The sequence below is a fragment of the Somniosus microcephalus genome, chromosome 19, assembly GCF_052327205.1.
Source record: "Somniosus microcephalus isolate GS21.2 chromosome 19, FLI_Smic_1.0, whole genome shotgun sequence".
NCBI lineage: Eukaryota > Metazoa > Chordata > Chondrichthyes > Squaliformes > Somniosidae > Somniosus > Somniosus microcephalus.
The window spans coordinates 5,799,017-5,812,089 of NC_141005.1; the positions used below are offsets into that span (position 1 = coordinate 5,799,017).

Below are 13,073 nucleotides of genomic sequence, written 5' to 3' on the forward strand. Positions count from 1 at the left end.
CAGGACCATCGAGCGCCCCCCTCCCCACGATCCAGGACGAAGAGCCGGACAACTCCTCAGAGGAACGTGAAGCATCTGAGGGAGCAGCGTCACCAGGACTCAGCGCACCCAGCACCAGCACAGCAACGCACACCTCGGTGGGGCCCTCGCGAGTTAGAGTAGTGTTGCCACCTGGTCTATCACAGCGCACAAGTGTGCATCAGGAGATGGTGGAGACGGCGACCTCCACGGATAGGATGGCAATCTCCATGGATAGGAGGGCTACCTCTGTGGAAACGATGGCTACCTCCATGGATAGGATGGCTACCTCTGTGGAAAGGATGGCTACCGCCATGGAGGAAATAAGTCGCTAGAGTCAGGAAAACATGGTGACTGTTCAAAATAGAATGTCATCTCTGGAGGAGCGATGGGCAGCTATTGAGCAGAGAGACCAGAGCTTCATGGACGTCCTTGTGAGGAGGACTGCCAGTGCAGATACGGGTCCTCATGGCCCCCCTGATATGCAGCAAGGTGCTCTCCTGCAACTTGCCAGTACTGAGGTGTGGTTGACCCATGAGAGGGATGTTGTTGGCAGGACACAAGGAAGTGTGGGCTCCTCTCAAAGCGCTCACCCGACCATGCCACTGCAGAGCCCTCGGTCAGAGACCCACTTTGCGGAGACAACTGAGATGGTCGTTTCAGCCCCTGCACAGCCACAGGAAGAGCAGATTGTTGAAGAGCGCTCCCAAACCCAAAGGACGCCCGCCAAAGGCGTCTAAGCAGGCGCAGCATCCTAGTCAGCAAGGTGCCTCTACATCTGCTGAAGCCACAGGGGAAGCACCACGTAGAAGCATGCGTAAGAGAAAGATTAAGCACCTATAAGCCACAAGGGGACTCACTTGGGTGTTTTGTCTTTTTTTCTGACTCTTGCTGGTTTATTATCCTTTTGTCATGTGTTAAAGATAAATTATGTCAAACAGTTGATTGTGCGGCCTATGTGTTCTGGGAAATGGCAAAAGCACATTGAGGGCTCAGGGCGACTTGCTTTTGTAATGCTGATGGTGAAAGTGATAGGAAATAACAGGGTATAGCAGAGATGATGTATGACGTTGGACAAATGTCACCTCCAATTACAGAGCCATATGGTAGCCACCTATGGTTGAAGAGTAAGCTTATGTAAATGTGGCATGGCTGTGTGCATACCCTGGTTGACAGGCAGCAGTGAACTGGAGGGATGCTGCAATGGTCACAACAGGGCGCCCCTCGTCCGCCTCCTCCTCCTCTTCCCAGGAAGATCTGCGCTGAGCCACGCGGCTGCTACTCCTCCGATTATGAGGACCAGGATGAGAGGACATAAATGTTTCCCTTCCCCTTGCAATAGATTTCATTTGAGGCAAGAAGCTTGCAAGCGCACAGTCGAAGTGGCCTGAAATTATTCCATTCATGTCACACTGCAGATGGGTGTCAGCTTGAACAGTCACAAGGTCAGTAGATGTGCAAAATCTTATCCCAAACCTACAACAGCAAAGTTGTTGCATTTGAATGTCAGCCATGTTTCGGGGCGTTTTTAAAGCGCTCCACCAACGCATACAAATCAAGTCCTCCAGCAACTCGTCTCCTTGAACCTGGCCTGTTTCTGACAAGACGGGAAACAGGAGCCAGAAGCACGAAAATGGGAAACCACAATAAAAATAGGATTAGCAAGGTAGTTAACAGGTTGTTAACTGCCTTAACTACCTGTCCCACCGGTTCCAGTCGGGTCAGTTTGGGAGCGGCTAAACAGACACTCACGAAAATCGGGTGGGGGCGGGATGGAGGCGAGTTGGGTGTCTGAAGCCATTTTTTCCAATTTTCGCTACAGACCCGCCTCCAAACCCGCCTCCTCAGGGCTATTAAAATCGAGTCCTTGGGCTTCCTAAATTGCCCTACGTTTTGCTATGCTATTTAACTATAAATAATATTAATATAAAATCAAAAAACTATATAAAAATAAGAACAGGCTTTAAAATACTGAATGAGAATCAACCCCACAATATCATTTTACCGTGAATAAAACTACAAGAACAGACCAGAGATAATGAATAAATTAAAACCGCACAAATCTGAAACAACAACAGAAAGAGTTGGAGGTGTGGGTTAGTCAGCATTCGAAAAAGAGAGAAAAAACAGGTTGTCCCCAAAACATGAATCTGTCTTCACTCTCTGACTGACCCACGGAATAGTTACAGCATTTTCTGTTTGTTGAGAAATGAGATCAAGTAACCATTTTTAGAAAGCCTGATCTCAAGCTGTTTCAAGACACAAATTACTTTAGTCAACAAGATGTTTTCCAGCTGTTCCATTCTCTCCTCTTTTTGGTCCAATCACGTACTGATTAAAAATAGATCAATAATTTCAGGATATTTTCTGGACAACAAATATCCGCTCCACTCTGAATTCACATTTATAAAATCATTTAATCGTTGACAATCCCAGTAAATAATCGGAGGAAGTAAAACAGACAAAAAGGAAGAAAAGCAAAGGATCAAAAAATGATCCTCACCGCATTGTGCGAGTGTCTTTTACTGAGGGCAGGCGCATCTTGTTTAAGGTATTTCCGTGCTCTCCACGTGGCTCAGTGGGTCGCCCTCCTCGCCTCTGGTGTCAGAAGGTTGTAGGTTCTAGTCCCACTCCAGGCACTTGAGCACTGAATACTAGGCTGCCACTCCAGTGCAGTGCTGAGGGAGTGCGGCACTGTCGGAGGGGCAGTATTGAGGGAGCGCTGCACTGACATTAAACCGTCTGCTCTCTCGGGTGGACGAAAAAGATCCCAAGACGCTATTTTGAAGAAGAGCAGGGGAGTTCTTCCTGGGGCCAATATTTATCCCTCAATCAGCATAACTAAAAAAAACAGATTATCTGGTCATTATCACATTGTTGTTTGTGGGAGCTTGCTGTGTGCAAATTGGCTGCCGCGTTTCATACATTACAACAGTGACTACATTTCAAAAGTACTTCATTGGTTGTAAAGCGCTTTGGGACGTCCGGTGGTTGTGAAAGGCGCTATAGAAATGCAAGTCTTTCTTTTCCTAATTGTTTAGGATGCAGTCACTGCAGCTGTCATGTAAGCAAATGTGGCAGCCAATTTGTGTAGACAAGGTCCTTTGTCTTTTTTATTCGTTCCTGGGATGTGGGCGTCGCTGGCAAGGCCGGCATTTATTGCGCATCCCTAATTGCCCTTGAGAAAGTGGTGGTGAGCTGCCGCCTTGAACCGCTGCAGTCCGTGTGGTGAAGGTACTCCCACAGTGCTGTTAGGGGGAGAGTTCCAGGATTTTGACCCACTGACGATGAAGGAACGGCCGATATACTTCTAAGTCAGGATGATGTGTGACTTGGAGAGGAACTTGGAGGTGGTGGTGTTCCCATGCGCCTGCTGCCCTTGTCCTTCTAGGTAGAAGAGGTCGCGGGTTTGGGAGGTGCTGTCGAAGAAGATTACCGACAATTCCGCCACTGGAAACAGTTTCTCCTTATTTACTCTATCAAAACCCTTCATGATTTTGAACACCTGTTAAATCTCCACTTAACCTTCTCTGTTTTAAGGAGAACAGTCCCATCTTCTCCAGTCTCTCCACGTAACTGAGGTCCTCCCGTCCTTCCCAAATCTCCAAGGCCCGCGGTACGCAGGCAGGATGAAGCAGTGAAGAGGAAGCCGCTCCAGGCCTCAGCTACCCGGGGTTGGTGAATTGTCAGAGTTCGGGGACCGGGTGTGATGTCAGAGTTCGGGGACCGGGTGTGATGTCAGAGTTCGGGGACCGGATGTGATGTCACAGCTCGGGGACCGGGTGTGATGTCACAGCTCGGGGACCGGGTGTGATGTCACAGCTCGGGGACCGGGTGTGATGTCACAGCTCGGGGACCGGGTGTGATGTCACAGCTCGGGGACCGGGTGTGATGTCAGAGTTCGGGGACCGGGTGTGATGTCAGAGTTCAGAGACCGGGTGTGATGTCAGAGTTCAGAGACCGGGTGTGATGTCAGAGTTCAGAGACCGGGTGTGATGTCACAGCTCGGGGACCGGGTGTGATGTCACAGCTCGGGGACCGGGTGTGATGTCACAGCTCGGGGACCGGGTGTGGTGTCAGAGTTCAGAGGCCGGGTGTGATGTCAGAGTTCAGAGGCCGGGTATGATGTCAAGAGTTCAGAGACCGGGTGTGATGTCACAGCTCAGGGACCGAGTGTGATGTCACAGCTCAGGGACCGGGTGTGATGTCACAGCTCGGGGACTGGGTGTGATGTCAGAGTTCAGAGACCGGGTGTGATGTCACAGCTCGGGGACCGGGTGTGATGTCAGAGTTCAGAGGCCGGGTGTGATGTCAGAGTTCAGAGGCCGGGTGTGATGTCAGAGTTCAGAGACCGGGTGTGATGTCACAGCTCGGGGACCGGGTGTGATGTCAGAGTTCAGAGACCGGGTGTGATGTCAGAGTTCGGGGACCGGGTGTGATCCACGGGCTGCGATTTGGACATTCCTGGTGTGACACGCTCCATAACCCCGAAGGTTTGCCGTCACCCAACATAAATTAGGACAGGAAGAATTTCTGAACCAAGAACAAAATGATTCCCAACATTAATTCAAAACAGAAACGGAGAGTGGAATGAGTGTTCAGGATCTTGCTCAGACCCAGCAGTCAGCAAGGGCTCGGGTTCCTGGGCGGGGTGGGGGGGTGGAAACGTGTACCCGTTCGGAAGTAGAAACAGCTGGAAGCAGACTGCAGGACAGTGAGTGTCGATCACTGGAGGAGCGAGGCTCACGGTGAGGCTGTGCCCCGTCAGGACAGCTGGAAACACAGACGGCAAAAAGCAAGTGTTTTGGAAATGTCGGGCTAAAACAGCAGGTGGTGGGCAACTCATTGACCTGAAATGTTAACTCTATTTCTCTCTCCACGGATGTTGCCCATGCCTGCTGAGTATTTCCAGCATTTTCTGTTGTTATTTCGGATTTCCAGCATCCGCAGTATTTTGCTATCGTCGATGTGGTGGGCAAGGTTCCCTCTGCCTGGGACTAGCTTTTCCAATGTTAAACTTAGCTCGTGCGCGGAACGCCTTAAAGGGGCCGTGCACCCAAAAAAATGAGAGGGAGCATTGGTGGTGGGCAAAAGAGAGCAGAGATATGGCCAACGACAGGCAGAGAGTTAGTGCATTGAACGACCTGTAAACTGCTTAAAAAGAATCCAGTCAAACTCCTCGCCTTTCATTTCCCAGATCAATAAAAAAAGGCCAGATTGAAGCAGGTTGCCTGCCCGAGTTATCAATCTGAATCTCACTGCCAGGAACGCTCTCTGGCGATAGCCTGCCAATAGTGTTTAATTAGAAAGTTGTTCTGCTGGAATGTAATTTCTTATTCCAATAGCAGAGTCGACCGGGATCCTGTGCGTGCTCTGACCAACGCGGCCTGAAGCTTAAGTATCCCGCTGGCGGTCTCCAGCGAGACGCTAATGGAATTAGCTGCATGAAGCAGCCTCTCAGTTTAACTCAGCCCTCAAACCGAGATATCTCTTTACATTTCACTTCAGTAAATACCTCAAAAATTGCTCGTTACGGACTCAAAACCGATTTAATCCAAACATTTAAAATGCAGAGCAGACACCAGGAGATTGTCCGGATCCCCGAGTTCGAAAGGTCAGAATTTGAAGAGGAACAGATCCCGCGGCCATTTTTCTCAGAATATATAAAAGGGTTAATCGCCGGCGGACCCCCTCCAAACGTCCGACTCCCTCTTCGTGTTACTACAACAGCCCAGATGGTGGAAGTGACTAAAAGAGAAAAAGAAAGGCTTGCATTTCTATAGCGCCTTTCACCACCTCAGGACGTCTCAAAGTGCTTTACAGCCAATGAAGTACTTTTGAAGTGTAGCCACTGTTGTAATGTGCGAAATGCGGCAGCCAATCTGTGCACAACAAGATCCCACAATCAACAATGACCAGATAACTTTTTTTCTTAGGTTTTGTTTGAGTGAAGGGGAGAACGCCCCTTCTTTCATTCATGTCATGGGATCTTTTACATCCACCCAAGAGAGCAGGCGGGATCTCAGTTTAACAACTCATCCGAAAGACGGTACCTCTGACAGTGCGGCGCTCCCTCAGTACTGACCCTCTGACAGTGCGGCGCTCCCTCAGTACTGACCCTCTGACAGTGCAGCGCTCCCTCAGTACTGCCCCTCCGACAGTGCGGCGCTCCCTCAGTGCTGCCCCTCCAACAGTGCGGCGCTCCCTCAGTAATGTCCCTCCGACAGTGCGGCGCTCCCTCAGTACTGCCCCTCCTACAGTGCGGCACTCAACTCAGTACTGCCCCTCCGACAGTGCGGCGCTCCCTCAGTACTGCCTCTCCGACAGTGCGGCACTCCCTCAGTACTGCCCCTCTGACAGTGCGGCGCTCCCTCAGTACTGCCCCTCCGACAGTGCGGCACTCCCTCAGTACCGGCACTCCCTCAGTACTGCCCCTCCGACAGTGCGGCACTCCCTCAGTACTGCCCCTCCGACAGTGCGGCGCTCCCTCAGTATTGTCCCTCCGACAGTGCGGCGCTCCCTCAGTACTGCCCCTCCTACAGTGCAGCACTCCCTCAGTACTGCCCCTCTGACAGTGCGGCGCTCCCTCAGTACTGCCCCTCCGACAGTGCGGCACTCCCTCAGTACCGGCACTCCCTCAGTACTGCCCCTCCGACAGTGCGGCACTCCCTCAGTACTGCCCCTCCGACAGTGCGGCGCTCCCTCAGTATTGTCCCTCCGACAGTGCGGCGCTCCCTCAGTACTGCCCCTCTGACAGTGCGGCGCTCCCTCAGTACTGCCCCTCTGACAGTGCGGCGCTCCCTCAGTACTGCCCCTCCGACAGTGCGGCACTCCCTCAGTACTGCCCCTCCGACAGTGCGGCACTCCCTCAGTACTGCATTGACGTGTCAGCCTGGATTTTGTGCTCAAGTGTCTGGAAAGGGGCTCGAACCCGTAACCTTCTAACTCAGAGGCGAGAGTGCCACCCACTGAGACATAGCTGACAGGATATCGGAAAGCTTTAGGCCTAATGGAGCTGTTCCCTAGCATGAGTCAGCACCTTCACGTACACGACGGTGGAAAAGGATATCAAAGAAAATAAGTTTGGGAATACTTGGTCCCTTTTTCTTAAGAAAATTGTTGCAATAGTCGCAGGTGCGGATTAAAAGGACATCTGGTCATTGTCTGGTATCTTTGCCCATGTTGACAGCCTTCACTGCAGTACCAAATACTGCAGGGCATCAAACAGGAGCTAATTATCACCACACCTATCACTACAGCCTCTGGTCCTCGAAGGGTTATCGCCCACCAGTGCTAATTTGCGCACAGCAAGCTCCCATAAACAGCAATGAGAGATACGTGACCAGCCAGCCTGTAGGTTCAAGACACACTTCTCCATCTTAATCTCTTTCTTAAAAAGGTAAGCAGTTATGCTGAAATCAATCATTTTCTCAGCTTATTTTAATTATTTGGAGGATATTCTATTTAGGCAGCGCCTGCTGATTGTATCATTGACGGAGAAGATAGTGACATAGAATCATAGAATGGTTACAGCATGGAAGGAGGCCATTCGGCCCATCAAGCCCGTGCCGGCTCTCTGCAAGAGCATGTCAGCTAGTCCCACTCCCCCGTAGCCCTGCAAAGTTTTTACCCAACTCCCTTTTGAAAGCTGTGATTGAGTCTGCCTCCACCACTCTCTCGGGCAGTGCATTCCAGATCTTAACCACTCGCTGCGTAAAAAAGTTTTTCCTCATGTCGTCTTTGGTTCTTCTGCCAATCACTTTAAATCTGTGTCCTCTGGTTCTCGACCCTTCCGCCAATGGGAACAGTTTCTCTCTATCTACTCTGTCCAGACCCCTCATGATTTTGAACCCCTCGATCAAATCTCCTCTCAATCTTCTCTGCTCCAAGAACAACCCCAGCTTCTCCAGTCTATCCACGTAACTGAAGTCCCTCATTCCTGGAATCATTCTCGTAAATCCTTCCTGCACCCTCTCTAAGGCCTTCACATCCTTCCTAAAGTGCAGTGCCCAGAATTGGACACAATACTCCAGTTGAGGCCGAACCGGTTTATAAAGGTTCATCATAACTTCCTTGCTTTTGTACTCTATGCCTCTATTATTAAATTTAATCTGCCACGTGTCCGCCCATTTCACCAGCCTGTCTATGTCTTCCTGAAGTCTATCACTCTCCTCCTCACTGTTCACCCTGCTTCCAAGTTTTGTGTCATCTGCAAATTTTGAAATTATGCCCTGTACACCTAAGTCTAAGTCATTAATATATATCAAGGAAAGCAGTGGTCCTAGAACCGACCCCTGGGGAACACCACTGTGTACCTTCCTCCAGTCCGAAAACAACCGTTCACCACTACTCTCGGTTTCCTGTCACTTAGCCAATTCCGTATCCATGCTGCCACTGTCCCTTTTATTCCATGGGCTTCAACTTTGCTGGAAGTCTATTATGTGGCACTTTGTTGAACACCTTTTGGAAATCCATGTACACTACGTCACTCGCATTACCCTCATCAACCCTCTCTGTTACCTCATCAAAAAACTCGATCAAGTTAGTTAAACACGATTTGCCTTTAACAAATCCGTGCTGGCGGTCCTTAATTAATCCACACTTAAATCTGTGTCCTCTGGTTCTCGACCCTTGCGCCAATGGGAACAGTTTCTCTCTATCTACTCTGTCCCTGATTATCGTTTCTGAAAGCTTCCCCACTACCGAGGTTAAACTGACTGGCCTGTAGTTGCTGGGTTTATCTTTACACCCTTTTTTGAACAAGGGTGTAACATTTGCAATTCTCCAGTCCTCTGGCACCACCCCCGTATCTAAGGAGGTTTGGAAGATTATGGCCAGTACCTCTGCGATTTCCTCCTTAACCTCCCTCAGCATCCTAGGGTGCATCCCATCTGGTCCTGGTGACTTATCTACTTTAAGTACAGTCAGCCTCTCTAGTACCTCCTCTTTATCAATTTTTACCCCATCCAGTATCTCCACTACCTTCTCCTTCACTATGTCTATGGCAGCATCCTCTTCCTTGGTGAAGACAGATGCAAAGTACTCGTTTAGTTCCTCAGCCGTACCCTCTGCCTCCATGCACAGGTCTCCTTTTTTATCCCTAATCGGCCCCACCCCTCCTCTTACTACCCTTTTACTATTTATATGCCTATAGAAGACTTTTGAATTCCCTTTTATGTTGGCTGCCATTCTATTCTCAGACTCTCTCGTTGCCCCTCTTATTTTCTTTTTCACTTCCCCTCTGAACTTTCTATCAATGAGATAAGAACGATGAAGTAACAAAAAGCGTTCTCAATTCTTCACCTTTTGTTTGGAATTTTTCTATTTCACATTAGAAGCGCTGTAGCATCGATCACACTTCAAGGCCACTGATATAAAAAACAAACTTCACAATAATTGCAGCGAGGCGAATGAAGCAGCCACAATGGTTTAAACATGATCCATGTTTCAGGTGCAGATACTGAGTGAACATTAGATTAGCGGAACACAGCAAGTCGTGAGAATCCAGCATGGATTTGTGAAAGGCAGGTCATGCCTGACAAACCTGACTGAATTTTTTGAGGAGGTGACTAAAGTAGTGGACAGGGGAATGTCTATGGATGTTATTTATATGGACTTTCAGAAGGCATTTGATAAAGTCCCACATAAGAGACTGTTATCTAAGGTAGAAGCCCATGGAATTGAAGGCAAATTATTGACCTGGTTAGGAAATTGGCTGAGCGGCAGGAGACAGAGAGTAGGGATAATGGGCAGGTACTCAAATTGGCAGGATGTGACTAGTGGTGTCCCGCAGGGATCTGTGTTGGGGCCTCAACTATTCACAGTATTTATTAATGACTTAGATGATGGGACAGAAAGTCATATTTCCAAAGTTGCCGATGACACAAAGATAGGCAGCATTGTAGGCAGTGTAGATGAAAGCATAAAATGACAAAGGGATATTGATTGATTAAGTGAATGGGCAAAACTGTGGCAAATGGATTTCATTGTAAGCAAATGTGAGGTCATTCACTTTGGACTTAAAAAAGATAGAACAGGGGACTTTCTAAATGGTGAAAGGCTAAAAACAGTGGAGGTCCAAAGAGACTCGGGGGGGTCCAGGTACATCGATCATTAAAATGTCATGAACAGGTACAGAAAATAATCAAAAAGGCTAATGCTGGTCTTTATATCTAGAGGACTAGAGTACAAGGGGGTAGAAGTTATGCTGCAGCTGTACAAAGCCCTGGTTAGACCACACCTGGAGCACTGGGAGCAGTTCTGGGCACCACACCTTAGGAAGGATATATTGGCCTTGGAGGGAGTGCAGCGTAGGTTTACCAGAATGATACCCGGACTTCAAGTTACGAGGAGAGATTACACCATCTAGGGTTGTATTCCCTGGAACTTAGAAGGTTAAGGGGTGATTTGATCGAAATTTTCAGGATATTAAGGGGAACAGATAGGGTCGATAGAGAGAAACTATTTCCGCTGGTTGGGGATTCTAGGACTAGGGGGCAGAGTCTAAAAACTAGAGCCAGACCTTTCAGGAGTGAAATTAGGAAACACTTCGACACACAAAGGGTGGGAGAAGTTTGGAACTCTCTTCTGCAAATGGCAATTGTTGCTAGATCAATCGTTAATTTTAAATCTGAGATTGATAGCTTTTTGTTAACCAAAGATATTAAGGGATATGGGCCAAAGGCGGGTATAAGGAGTTAGATCGCAGATCAGCCATGATCTCGTTGAATGGCGGAACAGACTCGAGGGGCTGAATGGCCTCCTCCTGTTCCCATGTTCCTAATGTATGTGAGTGACTGGTGAAAATGGCAGTCAATATGGGCGGACATACCCAGAAAGTGACGGGATGTCCTTTTTAATCTGCACCTGAATTTCCTTGAGAAAAAGGGACAAAATTTCCCAAACTTATTTTCTTTGATACCCTTTTTCAGTCCCCTTTTCTCCCCCTCATGCTCGGGAGGTGCTGACTCATGCTGGAGTACAGCTCCATGAGGCCAATAACTCTCCAATATCTTGCCCATTCTTTCTGTGTGAGGGGGCAGTAAAAGAAGAAAGACTTGCATTTCTATAGCGCCTTTCACCACCTCAGGATGTCCCAAAGCACTTTACAGCCAATGAAGTACTTTTTGAAGTGTAGTCACTGTTGTAATGTGGGAAATGCAGCAGCCAATTTGCACACAGCAAGATCCCACAAACAGCAGTGTGATAATGACCAGATAATCAGTTTTTAGTGATGTTGGTTGAGGGATAAATATTGGCCCCAGGACACCGGGGAGAACTCCCCCTGCTCTTCTTCAAATAGTGGCCATGGGATCCTTTACATCCACTCCCTCAGTGCTGCACTGACCTGGTAGAATGGAGTTGGTGGCAGGGCTGTGAAGGGCTGGAAAAGAGTGTTTCAGAAAGCAGGGTCATGGGTAGCTGAAGGAGTGGCTGCCAATGGTGGATCGAAGTGGAAGGGAACGAGCAGTTGGTGTAAAGGACGAGAATGGAGACATAGGACTGAACAAGGTCCATGAGATTGGGTGGGAAGGTAAAGGGTCTTGAAGTTGTTTGAAGGGGGAGAGGTAGCGGAAGGAGCCTGGCATGGTCTGAATGGGTAAGGACTTGGGCAGCACCATTCGGATTGGGTCGCAGCTCATGGAGGGTGGGAGCAGGATGGCGGCATCAGAGAAACTGGGCTTTGAGATGACAGGAGGAGGGAAATGGGGAGAGAGAGCGGGGGGAATGGGGTTTGGAGAGGGGGGAACCCCAGAGGGCTGTGGATGCTGAGTCGATGAGTCTATTCAAGACTGAGACGGAAAGATTTTTGGATTCTAGGGGAATCAAGGGATATGGGGATCGGGCGGAAAAGTGGAGTTGAGGCCGATTATCAGCCATGATCTTATTGAATGGCGGAGCAGGCTCGAGGGGCCGTATGGCCGACTCCTGCTCCTAATTCTTATCTTCTTATTAGAGTTTCTATGTTGGGGGGAGAAGTGGGATAGAGGAGGGCAATTTCGGGAAGATGAAAGGTAGAGAGTTTGGTGATGGACTGACGTGGGGACAGAATCCTTTCACACAGAGAGTTATTACAACATGGAATGCTTTCCAAGGCCCTGTGGAAGTAGAGACAACATCATTTACAAGGAAACTTAACAGGCGGTTAGAAGAATATAAAAGGATGAGGTAAGTTCAGTTAACGAGCGAGCACAGGCACAGACATGATGGGCCGAATGGCCTTCCCTTCCGCTGTGATTTCTGTGAACCGCAGCATCTATGGAGAGATGCCCAACGATGGGCTTATTGTCCTGGGATTGGACTGTGCACTGGAGCAGCTCTCAGAGACGGGAGCGCTGAATTCTACAAGCCGCAGAGATGCTGTGTCATTTCTAATTACACTGCACCAATTATCACATTTCTGAGCAGTGAGATGAACATTAACACATACTGAATAAGTACACACGGCGTGAAGGTATAATTCAGCCTGTTTAACATGAAGACGAGCAATAAATACCAGGGCCATTCTGTTACAAAATCCCCCACGGAAAAATGGCCTCAGACAAATCCTCCATCAAAAATATTATCGAACATCAATGTACAAAAAAAAAGATTTGCAGCTAAACCGTGTCACAGGTGACCAGCCAAGTTTGAAGGATACACTGAAAAATTATTAGATTTGGGACTGGCCCAGATTACATTGAGCAAGGCGGGCGAGTTGTGTGGGAGCTCTGGGAATTGCTAGCACATTTGGGAAGGGTTTACTCTGTCGCATTAAGCGATGTCTCACAGCGGTGCTGATGTACTGCTCAGCCAGTGCATCTGTGAACAACACATGTCAACAAGAAATATGTGGTAATATGTTGGGCACATGCACGCTAGCAATGGTCCTTGCACTCACAGAATCACAGAATCTTACAGCACAGGAGGAGGCCATTTGGCCCATCGTGCCTGTGCCAGCTCTTTGAAAGATTCTCTCCAATTAGTCCCACTCCCCCCTGCTCTTTCCCCACAGCCCTGCAAATTTTTCCCTTCAAGTATTTATCCAATTCCCTTTAGAAATTTACTATTGAATC

At 48.7% G+C, this 13,073-nt stretch overlaps 2 protein-coding genes across 2 annotated transcripts in view; both read right to left on the reverse strand.

Moving 5' to 3' along the window:
* Nucleotides 1-13,073, reverse strand: part of rimbp2b (RIMS binding protein 2b) — a 349,606-nt gene that overhangs the window by 267,940 nt on the left and 68,593 nt on the right. The window lies entirely within an intron of this gene.
* The window catches only part of LOC147103522 (peripheral-type benzodiazepine receptor-associated protein 1-like), a 113,789-nt gene continuing 102,917 nt past the window's right edge, over nt 2,202-13,073 (reverse strand). Inside the window, exon 5 of the mRNA XM_085962168.1 lies at nt 2,202-2,267. Within this exon, the coding sequence (XP_085818294.1) occupies nt 2,202-2,267 (66 nt within the window). The remainder of the gene's footprint in view (nt 2,268-13,073) is intronic.